This window comes from Saccopteryx leptura, chromosome 2, assembly GCF_036850995.1.
Source record: "Saccopteryx leptura isolate mSacLep1 chromosome 2, mSacLep1_pri_phased_curated, whole genome shotgun sequence".
In the NCBI taxonomy this organism is placed as follows: Eukaryota; Metazoa; Chordata; class Mammalia; order Chiroptera; family Emballonuridae; genus Saccopteryx; species Saccopteryx leptura.
This window is the reverse complement of record NC_089504.1, coordinates 11,607,199-11,635,083: the sequence shown is the minus strand read 5'-3', so window position 1 is coordinate 11,635,083 and position 27,885 is coordinate 11,607,199. Positions and strand designations below refer to the sequence as shown.

The 27,885-nt window shown below is 43.1% G+C and overlaps 1 protein-coding gene across 8 annotated transcripts in view; it reads right to left on the bottom strand.

Annotated features, from left to right (window-relative positions):
- Window positions 1–27,885, bottom strand: part of DENND1A (DENN domain containing 1A) — a 486,566-nt gene that overhangs the window by 213,473 nt on the left and 245,208 nt on the right. For all 8 annotated transcript variants that reach the window (XM_066367202.1, XM_066367200.1, XM_066367201.1 and 5 more), the window contains one exon: window positions 14,790–14,890. In XM_066367202.1, the coding sequence (XP_066223299.1) occupies window positions 14,790–14,890 (101 nt within the window). The remainder of the gene's footprint in view (window positions 1–14,789; window positions 14,891–27,885) is intronic.

Below are 27,885 nucleotides of genomic sequence, written 5' to 3'. Positions count from 1 at the left end.
TTTAAAACACATTTATTCTGAAATCACAGCAGTTCTGTTTTTATATGAATGCAAATTTAGACAAATACCTTTTACATTGTTGTCATTTGCTTACAAAGCCTCAGATACTTCCCTGGATCTACCGTAGTTTTCTCTGTGCATACACTAATTACAAATTCCAAGGGGAAAGAAAGGGAAAAAAAAGAAACCCAGAATCTCCTTAACAACTTAATGTAGCAAATAGGTAACTGGTAATTCTAGATGTAGCCTGAAAACAATTTCTAGCCTCATACTACTACAATAGTCATTGTTGCTACTGGGTTGTTTTCTTTGGAAATATATTTCCTATGGCTTTTTATTGTAAAGAGAATTTTCTCCTGGGGGGAAAAAATCACTCACCTATGATCGTGTCATCTTAACACAACTACTTTTATTTTTGTCTTAGTCTCCGCCAATATTGGCCCACATTAACAAACATTTTTATCTTTGAAATCACAGACTGCATGTATTTTATTGTCTTCTCCTTGGCTACATTAACATTTCACATATTTTACTATAATCTTTGTGATTATTATCTTAAAAACTGTTATATCCCACAAAGTACCAATGTATACTGTAATTTATTGAACCCTATTTCTAGAATCGAACATTAGATCATGTGCATGAATTCTCAAACATGGAATAAATAAGTCAAAGGGCAGGACTGTTTGTTACATCTTGGCAAAGTGTTTTCTAGAACAGCAGTTCTTATTGAGATAGAAATCTCTCAGAACTGCTGCAGGGATTAGAGATAATCAATCTATAAAGCTCCTAGCACAGGAGCAGCACATGGTAGGCTCAGAAAGTGACCGTCATCATGTCCAAATGGGGTCTCTCGGAGCCCTGCAATGGCTGGAACCTCTGGACCCATTCTCTTGTCGCTCAAAGAATGGCTCCTGTTCTTGCCCCAGTTCTGATGGACTCCTGGCAAACCTTGGTGAGGATGGTTGAGACCCCATGATGAATGTGGGGTGCTAGACCTACATCCTCTCTACACATGGGTCTCTCCAAGAATACTCTCCTGTCACCTATCTACTACTGAATTCAGTAGGGTTGCTTATCACTTTCTTCAGAGAGCAACTCTTACTTTTTTTTTTTTAAGAAAGAGAGAGAGAGACAAATAGAAAGAGGAAAAGAGATGAGAAGCATCAACTTGTAGTTGTGGCACTTTAGTTGTTCATTGATTGCTTCTCATATGCGCCTTGACCAGGGGGCTATAGCTGAGCCAGTGACCCCTTGCTCAAGCCAGTGACCTTGGGCTCAATCTAGCGGCCATGGGATCATGTCAATAATTCCACGCTTAAACCGGTGACCCCATGCTCAAGCTGGTGAGCCTGCACTCAAGCTGGATAAGCCCATGCTCAAGCAGACGACTCAGGGTTTCAAACTTGGGACCTCAGTATCCCAACTCGATGCTCTATTCCCTGCGCCACCACTGGTCAGACAGGACAACCGTTACTCTTGATGTTATATCCTAACAAGAAGGCAAAAACTACTAAGTAAACTATGATTTGTTACTTTCTTATCATGTAGAATGACAAATTTTAAAAAGCACCCATCACTCTTGGGCATACATTAAAAGAAAAAGATAGCAAAATGAATTGGTTAAACTATTCCTAAAAAAAAAAACATTCTTCACATTCAGAGTCTGACTCAGTTGAATCATATTTTCAATCAGAGTCTTCGATGTCCATGTTTTTCCAAGGGTATCTCAATAACAAAACATGATAAAACTTCATCTACTAGGCCCTGGCTGGTTGGCTCAGTGGTAGAGCGTCGGCCTGGCGTGCGGGAGTCCCAGGTTCGATTCCCAGCCAGGGCACACAGGAGAAGCGCCCATCTGCTTCTCCACCCTTCCCCCTCTCTCCTTCCTCCCTGTCTCTTTCTTCCTCTCCTGCAGCCAAGGCTCCATTGGAGCAAAGTTGACCCGGGCGCTGAGGATGGCTCTGTGGCCTCTGCCTCAGGCGCTAGAATGGCTCTGGTTGCGACAGAGCGATGCCCCAGATGGACAGAGCATCGTCCCCTGGTGGGCATGCTGGGTGGATCCCGGTTGGACGCATGCGGGAGTCTGTCTGACTGGCTCCCCGTTTTCAGCTTCAGAAAAATACAAAAAAAATCCTACAAAAACCCCCCCCAAAAACTTCATCTACTAGAAACTATCTTCCTTTATTAGGTCCCAGAAAGAACTTGTTTGTTGCCTTTCAAGAAAATATGAATGCAAATATCTGTTTCACTAATAGCAAACAAACACCATGGTTCTCTATTTGGTGCCTTTCAGCACTCACAGCGACTTTACATTTCAATGTAGACTGAGTGCAATTTTGCGGACACTTGACATGGCAATTAGACACAGCATGTGCCGAACCAACAACGCACATCATTAAATTAAAGTGGTGATAATATAACAGCTATGACCAAGTCCATGCATAGGCAGGCATGACAACTGCTCACAATTGCCCTATGGCTAACAGCGATTGTGGGATACCATACATCTCTGAATAGCATTATAGGGTTTATCTGTGCGAGGCCTTTGTTCTCTGGGAATTTACTGCACTATCTGACTTCATCAATTCCATCCTGCAAGAGGAAAAGCTAGTCTTTCTGCCTTTGCCCCTGCAAAGGAAAGGAGCTCTGCTGCTGGTGTCAAGGCAGTGACATTTTAATGACCTTGACCTGAAAGGTATGTTCAATTTGAACCCTCTTAGGGGAAGAGAAACTAATATTTATTGAGCTGCTACAATCAAGCTCTCTTGGTGCATTACTTACCCATATTTTGCAAGGCAACTCTGCAAGGTAGCACTATTTTCCACGTTTTCAGAATGGAAAACAGGCTCAGGGAGGTGGAACCTGCCCAAGAGCACACAGCTAGTAAATAGTAGGACCCTACTCAAACTCAGGGTTGTTGGACTGAAAGCCCAGGCGGGTCCACAGTGCCCTGCAGCACACACTTAGTACTTCAGGCAAAGGAAAGGAGGGCGTGCTGGTATACCACGGGGCCGTCACCCAATCTTCTTACGAACTTCAGGCCTGGGAGCAAGCCACTTCTCTTCCGGGTAAGCCCTACAGCATGAGCCCCCTGCTAGCGATGACCAGGCATGCAGATGGACACTGAAGACTTATTCCCGGCCCTGTTGCCCCGATTCATTATTACTGCACTTTCACAATTTGTTTCGTTTCTTTCCCCCAGATAACTCAGGCCCTCTTAATTATGTTCCTGTAAGGTGAACAGCAACTAATTGGAAAAGAGTCAGGTGAAATAAAAAAACAGTGACTACTCAGAGACACAAAATACAGCTTACTGAGACAAGGAGGGAGGGTAACAGTGGGTAGAGGTGGGAGGCCTCAACCCCCAGGTTAGCAATACCTCTTCCCCCTCAGAAAGGGACAGGTTTAAAGCTGTCCATGGGTTTGGAAGGTCCACTGTTTCTCTTTCTTTTTTTCCCATGTAAACGCATAGTTCACATTACAATTTACAGATTACAGTACCCATCTTACTTCTGAGGCACACCAGCCCCTTAACCAAATACCCTGAGGGCCAAAGGGGATCCCACAAATCTTCCCTCAGTTCCATTTTTCAAGGAAAGGAAAACTGCAACAGGTCTTTCTTGTTTGAGCTTTTCTTTTCTTTCTTCTTTCTTTTTCTTGAAAAGAAACAAAAGTGTAAACACAGCTTGTCCTAGAGTTTTCTATTCTGTTCTGAAATAACGAGGCCTGGCATTGTTAGAGAGGTTCAAGGACAAAAGAATGGGAGAGAACAAGAACAAAGACCAGACAAGGCGTCTGGTTGGAGAACACAAACAATAGCTTTGGTCTTACTGCGAGTGACCAGATACGGTCTTCAGGCTAATGGAGGCCGGTGTGGCACCGAGAGCCAGAGGGGCAGCCGCCGCTTACTGTGTGTGCCAGCACCACACAAAGGGCTAGACTGGCATTTTCTCCCTGGACCCTCACAACAAGAGTGTGAGGTGGTTTTACAACCACCAATTGACAGACGAGGAAATGAAGGCTGGGAAGCTGAACAACTTACTCAAGGCACACAGCTAGAAAACGGCAACGCTGAGAGCAGAACCCAAGTCCGTTTCGCTAAGAGGAAGCTTCGTTGTTTCTCAGACCAGCAATTACACAGCTGGGAAGGAGGATCAGAAGGCGGTTAGGAGGTTTTCTCGGGCCTGCTCCCCGAGGGCCGGCAGCAGCTGGGCCAGTCCCAGCCCTGCACAATCTGCCCGACCAGCCCCTCACCACAGGCGCCTCTTGTTCCAAACCTGCCTTGGGCTCTCCGTGGGCTCGATCCCTGCCCCCCGAAGTCCACCAATGCTCAGAGCACCCCAGTGGTTGCTAACACCTCTCTTTTTACAGGCTTTTGTCTGGGTTGTCCATGCGTCACGTGCAGATATGTGTGGTTGTTCTAGACTGTCAGTCACAACAGAATGAGCGGGTTCCTGTCTCCCAGAGTCTGCCTGCCCCCCTGCCCCAGGGAAAGCAGAGTGAAGACGTCAAGACTGTCTGTGGGCTGCTGTGCACTGAGCGCCCACCAGCACCAGGGCTGTACAGGGTCAGCCCACGCAGCTCACTTAACCCACAAAAGGCCCAGCCTGTACCTTCTGTTTTATAGAAGAAGAAAGGGACTCTCGGAACATGCACACGGTCACAGGTAAGGGCGACTCCAGCCCAGATCCTCCTAATTCTAAGTCTCTTACACTGTCCTTGCTAAATACTAACTTCTCCTAACTACTGTGTTACAGTTAAGGGGAAAAAAATGGTTATTTGATATCTACACCTGAAAAATAAAAGAGCAAGTGGACACTTCATAGACAGAAGAAAACTATCAATACATTGCCTTACTAGCTTCAATGAATTAACTGATACTCCTTTTTGTCCTTTTTGTTCTAAACAGGACTCAAGGCAGTTTATGAGTATGTTCAATACAGCATTAAAGGTAGGTATGTAAATAGGGGCCAAGAAGAAATGCAAGCTGGGGTGAGGTTCTGCACACCTGCAGGGATGCCCACAGATCTGTGTCCAAGCACTCCAGCTGCCAAGCCAAAGAGGGAAACAGGATCATAATGTGATTCATGGTGTCCACTGGGAAAACAGTCACTCGGGTGCTTGCATTTTTAAAAAGCAATGGGGAGGGGAAACAGAAAATTAGTATCTTACAAAGTATTTATTATGAACTCAGGTGTATTCTATATGCTGGTCAGTCAGTCAACAAATATTACTATGTGTCAGGAACCACGTTGGGTTGAGGGCAGAGAAGTGGAAAACAAAGTTCTGGTCCCTGCGTGTTTGGAGTTTATGGTTAATAGCAGACATTAAACAAGCATAATACTGTAGTTGGCAGCTGCAGCAGGGACACTTACAGGGTGCTGTGATAGCCTCATTTCATCTTAGCAGCAATCTTGAAAGCCTGATCTCTGTAATTTACAGGAGATCCTATGGTTCAAAGAGGTTAAGTGACTTGACAAAGGTCACAGCTGGTGAGAGGCAGAAAATATGGCTTGAAAAGTAAAACGGGTGCAAATGCCATGAGTTAATCAAGGCTTTCTTCGGGGAAAAGGTATTTAACTTTCTGCCTAATTTTGAACCAGTTCTCCCTGATTTATGATCACTAGCAGAGGATGAGGACCCACGAGAGGACAGGAGCAATTCTAGATCAGGAGAGGAGGCAGAGACTGCCTAGTTTTCATTTGGCAATTTTGAGGGCCAAACCACAGGGCTCACCATAGTGGAGGCGCTCAGTGTGTGTGGAGTTAGGCACTGGAGGTGGTTTGCTAAGTTCAGACACGTGTATATCACTGGAGCTGATGGGTGAAGGGAGAGACGGAGGACAATGCCCTTCTCAGTGTGGCCCTGTAGCTTCGTGGAGCAGTAACTTGGGGTTGGGAGAGATGCCTTCTAGAGCTCCAAGCCCCTGAGCTCAACCAAATGAACACTTGAGTTACAAAAATAATGCCTGGAAAAAAACCTATAAGGTCAACATCAAAGCCTGGAGCAGTCCGCCCTTCTGTGCCTCCTTGGTCAACCGGAAGGAGACGGACTTGGAAAACATCAGGAAGGGCTCCATGACTAAGACCACTGCAGCAGGGCAGGTTAATCACAGAGGAAAGGTCAGGAGACGGGGCTCTCGACTGCCCCAGAGAGTTCAATGAGAACCATAACAGCTAGAGCCAGCTGTGAAGGCAAGGCTCTGCTCTCAGCCTCCAGCAGCCTGTGAGACCCCTGCAGAAATGCAGGAATGAATGAGGCACAAAAGAAATGAGGATAGAAAAAGAGAAAGATCGATGGAAAAATAAATCAAGAAAGTAACAAAACAAAACATGTAAAAGTTGAAAATACAACTGGTTATGAGAAGAAAAGATTTTCTCTTTTTGCATTCCATTACTAAGATATGTCACAGGCCAAGACGCATAGCATCCAATTTCCTTCTTAGCTCCTCGTTCTTTCCAGCATTTAAGGGGAAGACAACCCCGCGGCTGGGAGGTTACTCCGAGCCTCGCACTGTGCTGGGGCTTCCTGTACGCTCCCTTGTGTCCAGGCCTGGGGGGCAGGGATGCAGCACAAAAGCCCTGACACAGGGATCTTCCTCTACTGCAGCCGCTCTGTGACAATGGCATGACACGGTCTGTGGATCCTGTTCTACTAGTCACCAGGAACATATCCAGAATGCCTACTTCAGAGACCACTACACTGTGCGTAAGAAGTTTCAGAGTTTTCTTAGTGGTGGGTTCAAGACAGGCTCTGAGTCAAGGAAGAGTGAGGAATTACGTACAGAATGTGTCCCAAGAAATGGAAAAGCAGGCCCAGGCTTGGTCATGTAAGCAGAGACCAGAGCTGGCTCTGTCCCATGAGGCTAGTCAGAAATTGGGTTGGAGAAGCAGGTTGTTGTCCTGAACAACGCCAGGCAAGAGGAGGCCTGGAAGGGCGGGGCCTGAGAGGGAGGGACCACAGGGCGGGCCCAGAGGCTCAGGTGCAGATGCAGCAGCAGAGGAGGCAGAGGGCCATGGGATGCTGGGATGCTGGGCTGCAGTCAAGGTGGTGAGTAACAACTACCTTCCCCTGAGCCAGGAAGGGCTGTTCTCACGGCAGAGTGTGACTCAGCGTCCCTGTGGGAATACCGCTGCCAAGGCTGCAGGAGGACTGTCCCCTGTGCTCCCAGAGCCACCTCAGAGGGACCAGGCAAAGGGTCTGATGCCAACCATCTACACGGACTACTCGTTTTTATAGAACATTTGCTTTTTGCTCTATATACGTTTGGATGGTTAAAATTTTTATTTTAAATAATAAGGATGAATTACCTTACTAACAACAATAAAGAATATATTAAAAATCTGATGGGTCTGGAACTGGAGAGTGGTGATGGTTGTACGACCTTGTGAATATATTAAAACCACTGCATGGTACACTTTTTAAAGGGTAAATTTTATGGAATATGAATTACATTTCCACTTAAAAACTGAATGGAGAACTTGAAAAGACAGTTTCCCCATAGAACCTATAGTATAGATAGGGGTTCCTATAGAATCTACAGCCCAGAAAATGCAAGGAGCCTAGTCTCTTCTCTCTCCTATTTTCCACCAGAAAGACAGTCTCCTCAGAAACTGCCCAAGGCTCCCTGCCCAGGCCCAGCCCGAGGCCCAGCCCAGGCCCAGGCCCAGCCCAGCCTGGCGGTGTCAGTTTGGGCCCTGCTGAAGAAAATGAAGGTGCCTCTCACCATGGGGCTCAGTAACCACCATCATCTGACAACTTCTTTTTGGCTGCCTGTTTGATGATGGGCTCTTTATGGAGAACTGTGGCTTTAGCTGTATTCTTATAGATGAGGAAACTGAGGCACAGAGAGATTATGTGACTCACCCAAAGACATATATTCAGTAGGACCAGAGCTGATATTTGGACCCAGAACTTTGACTTCCCCGCCTGAACTCTTTTCTGTTACTCAGCCTTTCTGTCCCAATCTCAGCATCAAGTGCAGCCAAATCCTACTGAGGAATTCACCTAAAAATCTACAACTTACCTTTGTCCAACCAGCATACATTGTCTGTTCGCTTTCTAACCATCAAGCCCCCGGACACCTGATTTTCCTTCTGTCCACCACCGAAATCCGGCTCCTCTCCTCTCCCACCTCTCTTGAGTGAGCCACTTGTTACAACGGTTCCACCCTGAGCCTGGACCTGTCTTCATCCCTTGTTGCTTTGTAGTTTTTTTAAAAAATCTGTTTTCTCATTCCTGCCTGGACACCTGTGCTCTTTTGTGAAGGAGTGTTTTCTCAAATTCAGAACCATCTGTACACTTCTACCTTCTCATGCCCAAAGCCAGGGACATAGTAGCTACTCGTAAATGCTGCAAAATGGAACTGACACAGAGTTTTTTGCTTACTTGTTGGAATTCAATCTGAAACAAAACCTACACAGCCCAGAGTTCAGTAGATAAGAGAATGTCAGCCGTACCTGTCTACCTAATCTATTGCTGTCCTACCTCAGTGTTGTGAATTTCAACTGGATTTTGCAGGGTCATACACCACACATACATAGTAATACATTTTGAGTATAACTACACATGTAGTCATTAATAACAAAAATAGTACCTCCTGTTTGTGGAACCTGTTTTGTGTCGGTAGTAATGACTATTCATGGTTGACAGAAGGGAAAGTTGGGTCAGAGAGGTTCAATGACCTCAAGGCTGGTGAGGGGGAAGCCATAACCAAAGCCAGGTTCTCTTGTTTCCACCTCACCACACTTCGCTGATTTCTACTCTGCCACCAAGGATATCAACAATCTCACTGACTTTAGCATCAATGTGTTACCTACACAAAATTTTACAGCATCAGTGAAGATAAAGATTAGAATAGAGCCACCTCTGATCATCCAGATGTCACTTCACAGCTGCATCTAGACTGATGCCCTATCACCCATATGGACTGGGCACCCTGAGATCAGGCCTATTCCAGACTGTTTGCTAAAACCCCCTAGATGGAATACATGATGCGGCAATGGGGGACTGGTTCAGAACTCGGCATGCATTACGGAGAAAGAACCTAGAACCAGTACCTCTCAAAGAGAAATGAAGTATTCCTACTCTGAGTGGAAGAATGAGCTTCCAGTCACCTGGAAATAAATGTCAGGAAATGCAATGCATTTTAAAAATCTAAATGTAAAATTCAAACTAAATGTGCACATCTAACTTTTCTGTGTAACCTCGCCCTCAGCAAGCTTCAGGAGTTAGCTACTAACTTGGCTCTTGACCTGGCTGTTCTTTGGGGACACACATGAACCTGTCCTGATCTGATGTAGAAATATTTTATCACAAAGGTATGTGAACAAGTGTCCAAAACAACCCAAATATATAATTTAATTTAGGAACTGACTTGAGGTCTTCTGAATAAATAAGAGAAAAAAAAAAGGAATTTACATGGGAAATACCATATGGCTTCTACTGGGATCTTTTATTAGCAACATTTAATTAGCATAGTGCCTGGTACATAGTAAGTGCTCTATAAATATTTGCTGAATGAATGAATAATTAATTAATGATAACATAAGCTTACAATTAGCAAGTCATCAAGAACCCTACAAGAATAATTTTTCCATAAAATCTTGGTGATGGGTGCAGATTCTTCTCCAGCACTTTGGAGTGTTAGTAAGAAAAACTTTATTATTAGATGGCCTTGGGTTGCAAGTGCGGCCTATATACCGTGTCTTAGCCTGCTGTGTGACAGAGGGTGAGTCATTAAACCTCTCTGAGTGTCAATTTCCTAATCCATACAATAGAGCCAATAAAATTTGCCTTAAGGCTTGATTTTGAAGATTTTCAGTGTGTTTCTAAAGAGCTTGACACACATACTAGACTCAGTAGATGGCTGGTTCTTATAATGAGAGGGAACGTTGACTCTCAACAGCAAGTTTAATCCTCTTGTCCCAGAAATGGGACAGCTCTGCCCACGCTGGCCAAGGTCAGGGCTGCCGCCAGCCAAGGTGGGGAGCATTCTCATTTTCACTTTCAAAGTCAAGAGAATGGCACAGATCTAAAGTAGAAAGGAACCAACAGCACATGTTTTTAAATATTCATAAGGGCTGGAAATGTCTTACTCCTTTCGTTTTCTCTGCCATCTGCTTTTGTTTCTTTTCTTTTCATTCTTATGCCACAGCTGCAAATGAAAACAACCATACAATAACTCGAGTTAAATAAAAAAAAATCAAAATAAAAACAATCTGAGGGGTAAAAAGAGAAGATGAATCATAAAGTTTTTTCCCTGAGCTCACAGACTACAGAAGCAAGAATAATGTTGGATGTGAGTTAAGCCCTTCTGGAAACCCGAATCCCTGGCCCATGTTTATAACTATAAGAGCAACCATCATTTACTAAGTGGCTCCTAGGTGCCACTTGAGGACCAATATCTCTAATGCCTAAAGCCACCATTCAAAATAGGTCAATTAAATCCATTTTACAGAAAAGAAATTGCAGATGAGAGGAGTAAAATAGATTTTTAATGGTTACACCGCCAATAAGAGCTGGAACTGAGCTGTGAACTCAGGTCTGTCTCCATCGACAGCACTGCGCTTTCTCTCCCACCTTCTTCACAAATGGGAAGGGGCATGAAAAAATTAAGTCGGGCAATATTTAGGGCAGACCATGTGTGCTAAACTGATTTATTCTGATAATTAAAATCTGTGATTATAGCTCTAACTAAAGTTAACTCAGATAATTGATAGTTGTATTTGTGAATGTGTAATTAGAGTCTTCCACATAATTGCGGGGTTTCCAACACCACACTTTTCCTTTATTCACTGCACCCCAGAGCTCTGCTCTCCCAGCTTCCGTTCTACCCAAGGCGGCATTACAGCTCTTGGGGTCTCTGAGCTCAAGGAACAGGACCTATGATACCAACTGCAGGGTCTGGGCTCAGCCCCATTTAACATGTCTTTGTCCAGAAGTCAATGAACACCTCACCTTCAAGTGCAATGTAAAAAGCTCTTACAGCCTACACTCCACTGTTGTCCTGAAAACTCCTAGCAGCATGTACCTGAAGGAAAACTGGCAGCAGCGGTCCTCATGTGTTAATTACACTTGCGAAGTCTATTATGCATAGAAAGGGCACCTGCTGGCAGTGAAAATGACTAGAATCTGCCCTTCCTGTGCAGTGAGTAAATTGAGAGTTCATTTCTACAGGAGATAATAGTTTTCAGATTCCATTTCGTGTATCCCCTGCATGGGGACGTACTTAACATTTAAATCATCTGCAGAAGAACAAACCTCCTTCAAATTTACATGTTTCGGGCTCCTAGCACTTTACTTAAAATGCTAGTTATCCCTGCTGGCTCTTACCAGCAAGGATTAAACTCAACCGTGGTGAAAGTCGCGGAGCACAATAGAATCAAGTTATTAGCATTGACTCAAATTTCATGACATTTGTAGTTTCTGACCAAAGCAGTGGCGGCAGGCTGAAGGTGATCAAATCAAGCCTTGAATGGAGGATCTGTTTCCTCTCTTGGGGTCTTTTATTTTATCATTCTTCCATCTTGTAGTTAATAAAGAGATACCAATCCCCACCAGCCTGTAATCATTCTTTTGTCAAAAGTCAAAAAGTTCTTTCATGAAAACAAGAGACCAGGAAAGAAACACTATCACACAAACAGAAACTTCCAAGATGGAACCTAATCACAAAACTCACTCTGGCTCAGAAAAATACAAGCCTTAACTTTGATTTTTTTAGAGTGCTAGTTTGGGGGTGACAAGGGCTTAGCAGCCTCCTTGACAAGTCTTCCCTTCTAAATTAGACCTGGCGGGATCGTTGCTCTTGGTTAGGCTGGTGACACAGGTCTGCCCCGTGCTCAGGTTAGGGAGGGAATTGAAAAGAGGATCTCAGGTCAGCTTCCACGGGAAAGACTGAGGCAGCTAATAAGTCTGCTGAGCAAACAAGAAAGGAGGGTGGGGAGGTGAGGTGGCAGCTGGAGAGAACTGGCTAGAATAAACACTATTTTTTTTTTTTTTGTATTTTTCTGAAGCTGGAAACGGGGACAGTCAGACAGACTCCCACATGCGCCCGACCAGGATCCACCCGGCACGCCCACCAGGGGGTGATGCTCTGCCCCTCCAGGGCGTCGTTCTGTTGCGACCAGAGCCACTCTAGCGCCTGGGGCAGAGGCCAAGGAGCCATCCCCAGCGCCCAGGCCATCTTTGCTCCAATGGAGCCTCGGCTGCAAGAGGGGAAGAGAGAGACAGAGAGGAAGGAGAGGGGGAGGGGTGGAGAAGAAAATGGGCGCCTCTCCTGTGTGCCCTGGCCGGGAATCGAACCCAGGACTTCTGCACGCCAGGCCGACGCTCTACCACTGAGCCAACCGGCCAGGGCTAAACACTATTTAAGTAAAACTTTTCAATTATAAAAACTGTACTTTCTTTATTGAAATATCTGAAAATATAAAAAATAAAATAAAAAATCGCAGAATTCCCTGCCCTCCTCTCCATCATGAATCACTGCTAACATTCTGGTATATTTCCCTCCAGATTCTGCCCCTGTGTGGAAATGTGTACACACATGTAAGTTTCATGTTATATAAACACATAATTGTTGTCTTTATAAAAAATGGAATCATACAGTACATAATATCTATATTGGGGCAAGTTCCTAATCTCTTGGGGCCTTGCTTTACCGATCTGTGAAATTGAGCCAACAATACCAGCCTTACAGGGTTTATAGAAAAACTAAGAGATCGCAGATGCAATGGAGGCAGTCCCATGCCTGGGACAGAGAGGACATTCCACACTGGCAGCCACTGCAGCCCCCAGTGTTACTGACAGAGCATTTTCCTCTCCACAGTTCTGGGAATGTAAGCTGCTAGTTTTGAACTAGCTAACAATTTAAGCAGCTAAAACTTTTCAAATAACAGAAAGTTAAATGGTACTACTACCAATCCCTGCACACAGGACCCCTGGGGGTTCCTATCTAAAGCACCATCAAGACACAAGGGGCGTGTCCTCCAGGGAGAAGCTTCGGGCTTCCCCTTAGACTAGAGCATGTCTGGGTGAGGTGTGTAGGGGATCCGAGACTCCCTCTGTGCGGGAGGCCCCTGAGACGGGTGTCTGTAAGGGAGGGACCTGGGTCTGAGTGTGAGCATGGGGCCATGTGTCTGTGTGAGGGTATGCCCCTGTGGGGGTGCTGTATGTCAGGGGGTGGGTGCCAAGATATGTGCCCTTTCTACCTCTTCTATAATGTATCTCCCTGCGCCTTCCGTGGTGTGCACTTTGTTCTTTTCTCTCCCCTCACCGCCCTGCCCTCCTCCCTCTGTGTCTGCCTCTGCCCAGCCCTCCATCTTGCATTCAGACAACACTACCAGAGAGCAAACACGGGCCTTTCCTCTGACGTGCATGGCAGGGGAGATAACTAGAGCTGGTTCAGAAGCTCAAAAGGAGCAGCAACTCTAAGCAGAGGCACAGCCCCCTAATCTCCTAAGAGGTGGGAGAAAGGCATGGATAAAGAGAGCCAGCTTGATAAGATACGTAGTGGAGAAATGAGCCGATTCACTGAGCACAGGTGCTGGAGTGGGTCGCAGAGTCCTACTTGGCCACCCTGAGCTACATCTCGGCTGTGCCCGTGGCCTCCAGGACTGTGGCGAGCCGCCCATTCCAGCCAGGAGGACCGTGGGACATCTTTAAGCTCCCATGGCGGTCTGGCTAGTCTGGCTAACATTTCAGTGGCAGGTTTGCAAAATGGGTTGGAGAACCCAGAAAAAATTACGACTGACCAGGACTCACTCATTTTGAACCAATAGTAAATATCCTGAATCATCTGTTCTTAAGCGACAGAACTGCAACCCCTCAAAACAGGTCCCCTTCTCCTGAAGTTGTCGATTTCTGGCAAGCAGTGCCTTGGGACTCAGCCCCTACACACCTCACCCGGACATGCTCTATGGGGAGGCCCGAGGGTTTCCTGGGAGACGCGCCGGTGTGTTGGTGCACAGTGCTCCCTTGCTTGTGCCGACTGGAGCTGTCTGGAGACAATGTCTTTAACCACATTACATTGAAGAAAGAAATGGCTCAGAAGGAAAATGGATCCAAATCGGTCGTTTTGGTAATCTATCTACTGAAGACAGACAGCGAAGATGACGACGCCTCGGCTGAAGAACTGCTGAGCAGCCATGGGAGCCAGCTTCTCCGCTTGGCGCCCTTTCGTCTCTGACACTATTTCAACTTGATATAATTATGTGAAGGACCACCTCATTTTGCAGATGAGGAAACAAAGCCTGAAGCCAAGTGAGTTAGTTGCCCAGGGCACTGGAGCTGACTCTAAAGCCTGCCCGCCTGCCTGCCTTCCACTAAAACACAGTTCACTGAACAGTGAAGTTCCCATCAAGAACTTCAGAGGGTTCTGAAGTCCGCCTTGTGCGCCCAAACTGCAGCAGAGAGCACGTCTCAGGGAACGTGCCGGGCAGGGCTGGAACTGGAAGACCTTGGGGAATCTCAATTGTTCTTCTCACCAGTTTCCAATTTGTCTTGGAAAAGAAAAATCACACAACGACTTGGTGCTTTGGTGTCCCCAAACTGAGAAATGGAAAAGTGCTATCTCCTCACTTGAACTCTTAAGAATGCCATGATGTATATAAAGCTGTTTGGAAACAAAAGGGCCAAGCAGTCATGGGGTGTAAAACTCATTTTTGAAGTTTGTATTTTTCCTTTGGAGTTACCAACTGTGTGCATCACAAGCGTCACAAGTGACAGACCCAATACGCCCTGTCAGTCCTGGAGGAGGAAGCGGGGGACAGCGTGAGCAGCGGCCTTACCAGCAGTAGTCCAGCAGGTGCGGCGGCAGGACGGGGATGTACACGTGCTGCCAGAACATGGGGTACAGCATGGCGGCCGACCCGTGGATGCAGGCGGTCAACTGCAAGAGAAGCAGACCTGGGGTTCAGAGCTAACAATCACAGTGAGGAGACACGGTCCTGTCGGAGTTCAGCAACAAAACTAAATACACACTTCTCAACGTATTTAAAACAACTCAATTGCCCTAATTCAAATTTAATAAGAGCCTGCTTTAAAAAAATAATGAAAACAACAAATCTATTTTTTTCCTGATTATGAAGTTAATGCACAATGACAGTAGAAAATTTAGAAAATAGAAAAAAAAGGATAAAAGAAAACAAAAGTCTTCATTCACCATCTGAAAATAATTTAACATTTTGGGGTATTAGATACATATGCACTTATATTTCCTTTTCTAATAAAATTAGGTTTATTGTAATACAGTGTTTATTTGCTCTATATGCTTTTTTCATTTGCAAGTATGCTCTTTTTTCATTAACATTATTTGCTGGCATTTTCCCACATCTTTAAATATTCTTAGAAAACATATCTTTTAATGCCACTCAATAAATTTTCCATACTATATTTAACAATACTGCTACCATTAAGTGCTATAATCAAATCAGGTCAATTCTTTTTCTATCTGGTTCCTAGATAGAGGATTCAGAGACAAAGGTTATAAATATTTTAAGGCACTTACTAAGTATGATTATATAAACATAATATACACATGCACATAATAAGTAGATGAAGGATAGAAAGCTCTTTCCATGCACTCGGCCACAACCACCGCGTCCCCCTGCCCCTCACCAGCGTGGGGAATCATTGTGGAGTGGGCAGCTTTACAATGGTTTCTATCCTGATTTTATTTTTATTCTTCTGATTGTAACTGAGGCTGAACGTCTTGTCGTGTGCTTCTTGGCTATACTTCTTAGGTAAATGGTCTGTTCCTACTCTTCGGCCACTTTTTCTAATAAGCATTTAGTAGTTTTCAACATTAATTTACAAGCAAACAGTAGCTATGCAAGGGACACTAATCCTTTGCAGTGTTTTGAAAAAATACTTTATCTTTGTTGAATTATCTTCAAATATTTTGGGGCAAAGACAGGGTTAAATAATTACATAGACAAATCTTTTCCTTCATGATGGTTTCCACTGTTTTATACTAAGAAAGTCCCCCAAATCTTCCCCCGGCACTTAACTGTAATCCACCTGGAATGAATTTAGGGTTAAGGACTAAGATGAGAATTTATTTTTTCCACATAATCAGTTGCCCCCACACTGTTAACAGACTGAGCCTCCCTTTCCCATTTTTTCTGAAGAGCTAGATACATCATGCAATCAGTATTTGATATACAAGTAATTAAAATTTTAGGAAACAAAGATATTATAAAATAAAACTGCTACAAAATTTAATCCAGTGATAAAAAAAGGAAAGCCCCACCTTGGGAGACAGGGCTATGAAGTGACAAAGCAAACAGCACATGCTTCGTTCTGTCCCGTTTCTCTGGTTTCTGGGAAGCCTGTTCCCATGAGGACTTTGCCTCTTTTGGAAGCTGTTAGCCGGTCTTTGCTGACAGAAGGACATTTACGTGGTGAAAGAGTGACGTGCCAAGGCCCAGTTAAGAGAATCCCAGAGGTTAGTGTAACATGAACAGCTTTAAACTGGATATTCTGCTGATGTTTCACAGTTGTGAGGGCTGAGGATTAGATCCAGGGCCGCCCCTCCATCCCTTTTCCCTGCAGACCCTGTTCTTTAAATCAGGTACATGTTATGAACAGGAGCTGCTCCAGCCAGCTCTCTAGAGCTGTTCCCAGTGACACCGCCAAGACTTGTAAGTTTGATCTATCCCTCTCAGCCTATTTTTAATACGTTTCCATATAAAGGAGGCTGTCTGTCATAACACGACTGATCTCTTCAGCTTTAGAAGAGATGAGAAATCTTTGCTGGGACTGAATGAATGAAAAGGAACCAAATCTACTCCAACTCCACCCTGAAGTCAGGCTGGGGGGTGACACTGGCCGTGGGCCCCAGCTCTTTCTGCCCATCCTTTAGCTGCCAAAGTACTCTTACTAAACTGCAGGTCCAGTCATGTGACATCCTCCTCAGAAGCCTTTGGGGGTACACCTGGAGCAGCTATGTTCCACCTGTAGAGCAGCGTCTCCAACCACCATCTCTACTGCCTTCTCCAAGTTCATCCTTGGAATAACATATTTGCAGGCTTTATTCCTTCTTTCTCTCCACTGGTCCCCTACACTAGCCTGGACTTGTGCCCACAGCAAACCCTTCCTCCCTCAGGTCTCCGTGCAAGTGCTGGCTTCCTTGTATGGCTCTTCTGGATACACACCCCATTATTAATGGGGCTATGACTGTCTTGTCCTCTCATTGGGAAGTACAGAAAGTCCCGTTTTCCTCCCCATGTTCTCAATGGTACATGATATATAGAAGTGCTAGCTAATGTAATGTTTCTTGACTAAATAAATAATCATTCTACTTAGAATATATTCACAATATAAAGGTAGTGGCTTGGCTTTTAATAGTATTGGACCAATATTTTCATAAGTCTCACAGAGTGGGATATAGGACTCAAATTCCAAAACAATGATAAGCTTAGACACAAAACATGACACTTCTTAGAAAACCAAGTCAATGGATTCATTCACCCATTCATTCAGTAATATGCCTAACTCTGCAAATGTACAACACATCAAATAAATAAAAGCACCTTAAAATCTATAAGGTGCCATATAGATGTAAGGTATCATAAATTCATTTGTAATTCTCTTTAAAAAAGTCATTCAACAGAATGTCCCTGGTCAAGACAGAACTTGATTACCTGCCTCTTTTTAGCTTAAATAGGTTTGAGTCTAAATCCTATTTCAAGTGATAAAGTGGCAGAGATCTTATCTTTAATGTTCTTTTCATGTCTCCTTAACCTCAAACATTCACACACACATGCACAAACACGCACACACACAAACCCAAGCTGAATGCCAAGATTTTAAAATTTCTTGTACCTCATAAAAAACAAACTTTTAAGGTGTTTGATCATCATTTTCACTGAGGGTTTTCTAAGGGCCAAGTCTCCACAATTAGAGTAAAACACATTTACCCATTCGATTAAGAAAACAAACAAACAAAAAGGGAGTTGTTGGGCTTTTTTACTAAATACTAAATGGCGCAAATAATGTGCATCTTTACTTAGGAACAGTGGCTAAGTTGACCACAAGAAAAGTGTTATGAAGGGGGATGTGGTGGGGAACAAGAGGGGAGGTATTCGGGGGGACACTAGAGTCTATGTACACCTAATAAATTAAAATAAAAAAATTTTAAAAAGTAGTATGATAGATCTATGCTTAATCAGAAATAACATAGTATGTCCTATAAATTATCATTAGCCACTTACTTGAAAAATAACTCTAAAACTAACCCCATTAAATAAAAAATAAAGATCCTAAAGGCCTATGCTCATTTCTTAAGAATACAAAATTTAAAAGTAATGAAAGTATACAATTTGGATTGTAGTCAACAAAGGGGTATTGTGAATATTTAATTGAAGTGTAAGTTGAGGAAAACTATCCTATCAAAAATCTCACTCAGTGGGTGAATAGAAAGATAGTATGTGTAAAATTTGCCCAAAGTCATTAGTCACAATGAATATTCATCAGAAGCCAATTATCAATCTCATTTAATGACACCCCAAAAGATTTTGCCCTGAAGCAGCTGAATAGTCTAAGACTCCAGACAAAACTAGACAAATTATACAGCCAACAGCCAGTCTAGCCAGGACACAGATTGTAAAGTAAACCACTGGTGGGTTTTTGGACGCACTTTTAGCAAATTCTGTCCTCAATTAAAGATGCACAAGGTCACTTCTATCTTGGAGCTTACTATATGGCTTCATTAGTTTTCTTTGAGGCAAAGGGAGAGAAAGGAAGAAGGCAGTGGGGATAGGACATGAATGAGGAGTGATCAATGATAGAGTTGAAAAAAATTGTACCTTTTTTCCCTTTTAGCTTAAGTTATTTCTCAGAGAGAATGCCCAGATTGTCACAATCTTAGATCCCAAGGGTAGCTATAAAATTTAACATGGAATAAAAGACTCTCCCTCAAAAAAAAAGAAAAAAAAGAATTCCAATGGTGGATGTGCCAGGTACTATGTTGGGGGCACAGAATCCTGCCAAGTATTATTTTAAAGGGGCATGGGTGTGTGTTTACATACATACACCCTCATCACCACATTTCACAGAGAAGGAAACAGTCTTAGAAGTGACATAACTTGCCCAAGGCCACATAGCTAGTGACAGAACTGGGCCTCACATCCAGGTCTGTCAGACTGTAAGGACCACTGTTTCCACAATGCATAAATTAACATAAAATATGTGTTGAGTACCTACTCTGTGCCCATCCACTGTGCTGAGGGTTCTGAACGGGATGAAGTACTGTCCCTGTCAGCACAGCCAAATTATGTAGAGATGCATTTGCCTTGCTGTGAGATGAACAGATATCTAGGGCAAAATACCAATTAGCAGAAAATAATCTTTTTTTATTTTTTTAAACAAGCACAGATCTGACAATTTCCTGGGGATTAGTTCCATTTAACTAAGGTGTTGCAGTGCCTTTAACTCATAGGCAATTCTAGACAATGAAGTAATGATTGTCAAAGTGAAAGGTTTACATCGAAATCTGGCACACCTATTGGAAAGTCTGGGTTTCTGGCTCGTTCTCTTTTACATACATACTTGCATGGAGTTTCCACTAATGCTCTTTTTTAATCTGAGCAAGTCACTTCTCCTGGGTCTCAAATTCCCCTCTGTGGAAAACAAGAGGCTGGACTACATGATCCCTTTGCCCCCTTCCAGCATTGACAACTTAGGGCCTAGAGGAATTACTGTCCTTTGATGCCAAATAGGCGCTTCCTCTGCTCCCGCTCACCACCAGCTATATACGACAGGGTGCATCGCAAAGCTGGTCTTGCTTTCTCATCTCTGCAGCTATAGAGCCCACCTGGAATTCATGTGCTCTCTGGAACTATCACCTCTCAGCAACCCATCTCTGTCCCCTGGCTGTGGAGGGCACAGCCTATCTCTGTGCTTGGTCCCTCACCCTCTGCGACTTCTGAGGTAGATGATCTTGGGAGACTAAAGATGTGAGCTTCTCAAGGACACAGCACACATTTGATTCCTCTCCTTATCTCTTACTATGCTTGACGCAGAGCAGGTGCTGAGTAAATGTTTGGGGAATGTTAGAATGCCTCCAGCTTAACAACATGAGGAATGGTAGGCAAGATTACCAGACACTTAACAAATTGCAATTGCTTAATAGATCACAATTAGAAGCTGTAAATTTCTGAAAGGTATTGAGACTCCAAGTTCTAAAAGCTCACAGGAGAAATATTTAGATGGTCACAGTCATTCACATCTTAGAATTCAGGATGTTAAAACACCAAACTGACATTGCCTTCATCATTGAGTTAGAGGCATTGGGATTTCTCCTCTAAACCCTAACATCAGGAAATTGATAAAACAAACAGTATAGAAAGAATACCAGATTACTACCTTTAAAGATAGGTCATTTTTAAGTTCACTCATTTCCACTAAGAATCAGCCTTTGTAAAAACAGTTGTAGAAAATGTCTTGCAGAAGTTAGTGTTTTCAATTTGAGAATGAGATTATTTGATTGATCTATAAACTATCTTTGAAGTCATCAGGAAATAACAGTGTCACGATTAAACACTGTTGTGGGTTTTTTGTTTGTTTTTTACTTACTCTCAAATGTAAAATCCACCAGAAGATCAGCAACGAGTTTTAAGTAAAATCTACAGGGACTCTGAAAGTTATCTACTCAACTCTTGTAAAGGTATTAGAAAAAACTTCATTACCAAAGGTTCAGCTATGTTCAGATTGTGTTTACTGCATTTAGTGAGGGTAGAGCTGGCTTGTAAAAAACTAAGATGTTTTGGCAAAAAGGCAACTTAAGCCTCAGAATAAAGACTGTCAGCTTGTCTAGACAGAAGCTGGACACGTGAGTGGAAAGAAGGGAAAGAGCAAAGAACGACCTGCTTTTCTTAGAAGGTGAAATGGAATGCTACCTTATTTTTATTTTTATTTTTGGTTGTGAGGGAAGGGCAGTCTTTCTTCAAGTAGTTTTTATTTATTTTTTTGAGTTGGGTGAAACTCATCCTAGCTCTTGCTTCTCCACTATCTGGAGAACGGTAAGAAAAAAGAGAAAGAAAACATCCAAAACCCAACACACCCACATGGGGCCTAGTCAATTGCCTTCCACTAACAGCAAGATCAGCCAGTCAAGAGGAAGCCTTCTCCAGCAATCACTGGCCTACTCAATCACTTCCCCCCTCCCCCACTTTCAAAGTACCAACTAGCTAGAGTAATTAGAGTAAGTTATTAACCAGGAAAAGAAGCTTTTGTGCCAAGCTTTGACACTTCAAAACATCAAAGCAACTAACACTGCCAGAGAGAAGCCTCAGCTACCAAAGCAGAGGCAAAAACAACGTATAGAAACTAGAGTGTCAACAAGCCCCTAGCGCCAGAAGCGAGGCAAGTGCAGACTTTTCTGTAACACAAATCGAAAAAGGCAAAGTTACACTGGGATTGCTGACACTTCATTTAAATGCAGGGGCAGCAAGGTTCTGCCCCTCCTCCATCCTGTGCCTGTAACAGACACTACAAACCATCCAGGGGTCGGGACACGGCCTGAGGGCCCCTCTGAACATACAACCGTTGGCAGTGGATCCAAGCAGGCACTCAAGAAGAAATCGACTTGCCACATCAAGTCTAGTCTAAGTGGATTTAAAAAAAATTTCTAAAATCATAATTTGTCTGGCTAATTTACACTATTGCCTTAATAAATCATTTTTCAAAATTTTATTTAGAAAATTAAATTTAATAGGGTGACACTGATCAATAAAAGTACATTTTCTAAAAGAAAGAAAGCAAAACTGAGGAAGGGATCATGAGTACCTATCTGCCAGGTATCCACACACAGAGAAGAAATTATGGAACCTTCAGGTGGTAGGAGTTATTAGATTTGAAGGCATAGGGAAAAAAAAGAATACCCTCTGTAGAGTTTTGTCTGGCAAATCCAACCTTAGAAAGTGAGAGTAAGTTTAGAAAGATTAAAGCTACAATACAGCCTCCGCCATGACCACCTTGCTCAGCGCTTACTGTCTGCCAAGCACTGTATTAAAGTGCTTCACAGATGGCTAGCTACCTCATTAGTCTTCGCAGTCCTGGAAGGTAGGAAGCATTATTGTCCCCAATTTACAGATGAAAGCTAAGGTTGCTAGATGGTAAGTCCCTTGTGGAGGGTCACAGAGCTAGTGGCAGAGCTAGGATACGAACCTAGGGAGTCCTGTTCCGGAATCTGCTCCTAGCTCACAGGAGACTGCCTCTGTGCTATGACCTGTCTTCATCTGACAATTACTGAGTATCCACTACCTGCACATGCCATGCCCTCAAGCAATTTAAAATACACAGAGAAAGATCAAAATGCAAACAATCAACTTCAACACAAAAGCATTATGAAAGAGGTGTCACAATAGAGATTCAAGTGTGTTGGCATATAAAGAAGCAATCATTAATTCTGCCTGGAGCAAGAATCAGGACTGCTTCTGAGAGAGAGAGAGAGAGAGAGAGAGAGAGAGAGCACGCTATCAGAGCACAGAAAGGTGAAAACCAGAAGCTTTTAGTCCTCCTCCCTAGGAGGACAGTCAGGACATAACAGTGGGTCAAGAGAACACAGCAGTTTCTAGCTTCTTAAGGCCCATCTAGCTATGTAGCAATTCCGTGGAGACCTGAACAAGAACTGACGATTTAGTCAATGACTATGGGACTAATGTGAGGTGGGTAGATATGGAAAGCCTCATCTGAGTTGCCATGTCTATTTTCTGTTGCTTGGATTCATTCACCATCCCCTTTCACCAGCTGTGCTAATTACATCTTCAGAACTCTTCCAGGATCTCCATTGTCTTCTTTGCTTCTGAAAGTCATATTGGGGTTTATTGCCCCTCAGGGGTGAGATTCAGAGTGAGCATTTACTGAATGACCAGTATGTACCCAGAAGAGGGCTATATGCTATCATATCTATGACCGTTAAATCCATCCAGCAACACTAAGATGAGTATTCATACAATGCCCATTTGTACAGAAGAACGCAGAGACTCAGAAGTCAAGTAAGTCACTCAAGGCCACATGGCTAAGAATAACAGGCAGGATTAAGTACAAAGGTAGGAACTGAACAAAACCATCCTGACTTGAAGTCTGGTACTCTCTGCTGCAGCCATGCTGTCCTTTTTCTTGGGAAAAGATAACACCTGCAGGGCTGTCTGAATCATAGAGTTGGTGGACTACAAAGCCATTGAGATAGCAGAAGAGAAAAAAGTGAATTTTCAGAAGAAATACACAGACCCCCACCTGCAGGGCCTACCCTCACATCACACTGCCATGGCTCACCAAAGTGGCCAACATTGCAGTCCGCAGAAACCAGAGGAAAAGTAAGTCCTTGTTCTTGCTGCTTTAGCACATAGTAGGTGCTCAAATTTCTTTAATAAAGTGCACAGAGACCCCTGCAAATGTGGGTGCCATTTATGGCTTTTTGGGTATATTAAGATGTCAGTGACTTGAATATTACCCATTAGTTTTTGGGGGTTTCTTTTTTTGGTACAGACTTGATTCATAAGTCATACAAAATATAAGTGATAAAGTCTATAATCTAAGAATATATAATTTACTTCACAAATTGACTATACTACTAAATAATAAAGAAGATTCTCACCCATGTTCTCAACACAATGGCTAAAAAGAAGCATCACCTCTCTAGTGTACTTACACCCATGTACCCAAAGTCACACTGCTGGGCTGCATCAGTAGCCAGCATTACTGAGAGCTTCGGTGGGTTATATTATACTTAGCTCTGGTCTGTTCGAGATTAGGCAATACCAAAAGCAAAGCTCTCCCAAAGGAAAATAAGGAAACAAAGAATTTTTTAGTGTTGGTCTATATGCAAGGCTTCTAAACAAACTTAACCAGGCTCCGTTACGAGTCTTAAAATGAAAATGGGTCTAATGATGAAAAATAACAATAATGAAAGAATAAATATGGTTTTTGTCTTACAGAATTGTCTGTTCACTGTTTCTAAATCTGGCTGTGTATCAATCACTTGGCGAACCTTAAAATATAGACATTTTGTGGTTCTATGGTAGACCTTCTGAACCAGAATGTCTGAAGGTGGTGTCCAAGTACCTGAATTTTTAACAAGTTTTGTGGGTGATTCGAACCAAACTAACCTATGGATTAGCATTTGAGAATCACCAGCAATCTGAATACTGTATCTAAAATGCTCAATGCTTGTTGAAGCAATGGGAGAATATGGCTGGTTGAAATCACAACACATTTTAAAATATCACCAATCAAACTGTTTATACTCATCATATTATAGTCTTGAGAACATCTCAAGGTTCTCCATTCTATAGTTCAACACGAACAAGAGAAAACCAACTCACACTTAATTAAATGAAGAACATAGTTCAAAAGCAGTTAATTGTATTCACATTTAAAAACCAGAGAAAAACCACATAAATAAAGCATAGCAATCTTTCCTCCCACTTCCTGCCAATGGAAGTTCCATTCATTTATTTCTAACAGTTTTTAATATTCTCTGAGCCACAATAAAATTTTATGTGATGGAGATTAGAGAGGCTATGCTGTTTGGGAGTTTGGCTGCAGTCTGTATTTCATGCCACTTCATTACATTTTGTTAAGGATTTCCCTCCTCACCAAAAGGATTAGTTTTCTTCTCACTTTGAATACTCTTCTTAGGTTGTTAGTGTGAACTAGGTTAATCTCTCTCTTTTTTAACATATAAAAGATGAACAAACAAAATGTTCAACTTACTTTATTTTTTTAAAATAGAACACTATATTTAGTCTCAGAATTCTCTGTTTGGTAAGTTTCCAATTACAAGGTCTTGGCTTCCCTTAAGCACAGTTTGAAACAAAATAATGCAGTTTGTTCCTACGGCTGGAACATGCAGAGTGGAGTGTGCAGGCAAAGAGGCCCCGGCTCTGGGCCAGCGTTCAAATCTCTGTCAGCTGCCACTCTCATCCCCGCTTTGAGGGCTGCAGACAGGCAAACAGGATTCATTATCTCTAGCCTGGAACTGCTAGGAAAGCTCCACACATATCATTCAGGTACCCAAACCATTCCACAGGCTGGCATGGTCACTAACGGTTGGAGCTCCCCAGGAAAGAAGGAAAATGAAGCCAAACCTGAAAATCTCCCAAGTCTACAAACTGGCCCTTCCTCGGTCACAAGACCAGGTGGCACTAAGACAGTGGATGCTGTTGGTGGGAGTGGGTGGGGCAGGAAGTTTGGGAAGGTCCCCATCCCTTCTCAACAACACTAGAGCATCTACTAAGGGCCGGACCTGAGGTTGCTGGTGGGGAGACAGAACTATTGCTCACCACTCTCCAGGACACCAGTGTCCAGGCCCTGCCCAAGACCCGCATTCTCTGGGACTAATACTTTTTGGGAAGAAAGTTACAGGGAAAAGATGCCAGTTTAGTACTTCCACACACACCAAAGAGGGGTACTATGAGAAAAGTATTAATTCCTTTCAGAGTTATGGATACCACACAAATACTTAGATCTTAACAATGTGTCTTCAGCTCTTATGACAATCCACACACAATGACCTGGTCCCCCAGGTGAGCACTTTGAAGGAGCTAAGATTCCTTTGTATGTATAAATCTTAGATGTTTCTCTCTTATCTGAAGCCAAAGCCTCCCTTCCCCTGCAAGTACATCATGATGACCTATTTGCACGTCCCATGCTCCCATCTAGGACATGACCTTGGGCAGGTTGCTCCATCTCTCTGATATGCCATTCTGGAAAATGGGGATATTACTGGCCTTCCAGGACTGATGCTGGAATTACATATTATCTCTATAAAGGTCTTATATTAAGATAGCCCTGCTTGCTATCCATAAGAGTTACCAAAAAGCAATACAAATTAAACTCAGACGTGAAAATCGGGAAGAAAAATGGGGCCTTTGTACTAGAAGAAATCACACTGAAGTATTCACATTACAGAACAAGATTTCATTACGCCTCCCCTATTTATCATTTATAAAGGAACACAATCAATATACATTAACTGAGCAAAGAAAACAAAAACTCACATTTTTCTTATACAGAATCATCGCATCATTATTGACCAAGAAAGCCAGAAATGAGTATTACCCAACTCTGAACTCAGCATTGCTGGGTTTGCCTCTAGTGAAGTAGTGACTTTCCTAGAAGATGGCATTCCAGAGTGTTCAACAGCCTTTATCTTTCAGCTGCTTAATGGGTTTGAGGAACATTAAGCCTCTGTCTCTTTATTTTTTCCTTTTTCTTTTTATTGAATTTATTGGGGTGACACTGGTTAACAAAATTACACAGGTTTCAGGTGCCCAATTCTATAGCACATCAGCTGTACACGGTACTGTGGGTTCACCACCCAAGTCAGGTCTCCTTCCATCACCATCTGTCCCCCTCTACCTCCTCCACCTCCCCCCATCACCAAACTGTTGTCTGTGTCCGTGAGTTTTTCTCTTTTTTTTTTTTTTGCTCAATCTGCCCCCTACCTCACTAAAAAAATAGCCCCATCTTTAAAAAAATAGTTTTTGAGAAAATCATGGTTTGTTAAGGTATGACAGGCCACATCTCAATTTGTCAGGAGAGAATCCTCAGAAACCTCAGGCTGAAACAGCCTTTGTACTCTGCCTCTCATCAAAAAAATAATGAGAAGACGCTAGTGAGGAAATAAAAGGTAACAATTACAAAACTTTAAATGCTGAAACTGGAGCGGTGCAAAGGTTTGGCTACAGTGGATGTCTGCTTGGCTGTCTTGTCCCTAGAGACGGCACACACCCGACCAGGGTGCTGCTGACCCACAGGGGGTGTAAGGAGACCCTCTCCCTACAGAGGTGTCTACCTCCAATAGAACTCAGTGAAGAAGCAACTGTGTAAAAAAAGTTTTTTAAAGTCAAAATAATATATGTTTATAACCTCTAAAAACAAAAAGTATGGAAGGCTTATACTATTGACCCTTATTAATTCATAATGATCACATATGATATCTCCTTATTTCTAAATAACTATTTTTTATTGATTGATTTTTAGAGACAGAGAGAGAAAGGAAAAGGGAGGAGAGGGGGAAGAGAAGTATTCATTTGTTGTTCCACTTAGTTGTATATTCATTGGGTGGTTCCCGTGTGTGCCCAACCTGGGGATCAAACCTGCAACCCTGTAATTTCAGGATGACGCTCTTAACCAATTGAGCAGGCTAGGGCCTAAATAACTATTTCTTGACTTTAAATTTTAAACATTAATATTTGGCATCTCATTATAGATGTTATTAATATAAACATATACATACACTATATGCCAGATTCTGTTCTAAAAGCCTCATAAGTATTAACTCATTTTCATTTTATTTGACATGAGGTCGTGGGTGACCCAAATAAGAGCTGTCCCAGTGGAGAGGTCTTATTTGTCAGGGAAGCTCTGTTTTGTCAAGTTTGGGCAATACTATCCCAGGTTAGCAAGCTCATAAGAATGTACCATTGAGACAAAAACATCATGATGCTGGAGAGAGGGGCTCAGTGCTGAAGGAATCCCCTTCAGACAGCACGGGCACTGCAGAGCTGCTCTCTCAGCATGGCGCTCCTTGGCCACCCACCCACTTGGCAATCCCTGCCACCCCACCACTCCCTGACCACCCCTTCTCTGCTTTCTTTACTGTAAGTACTACTATAAACATTATATATTTAATTTATCTTGTTTATTCAAGGTCTTCCCTACTGGAATGTAAGCTAAATAAGGACAGAGACTTTTGCTTATTTTGTGCTTTGTCATATCCCCTGTGTCTGCAACAGGGCCATGAAATCTATTTGTTGCCAGAAGTCAGGCAGACAGCAGAGTGGTTGGCCCTGGAGAGGACCAACAGTCCATCCACAGTGGAGGAGGCAGCATGGAAGAGGAGACCCAGGGAGCTGACATGTGTGGCGTGGGCTC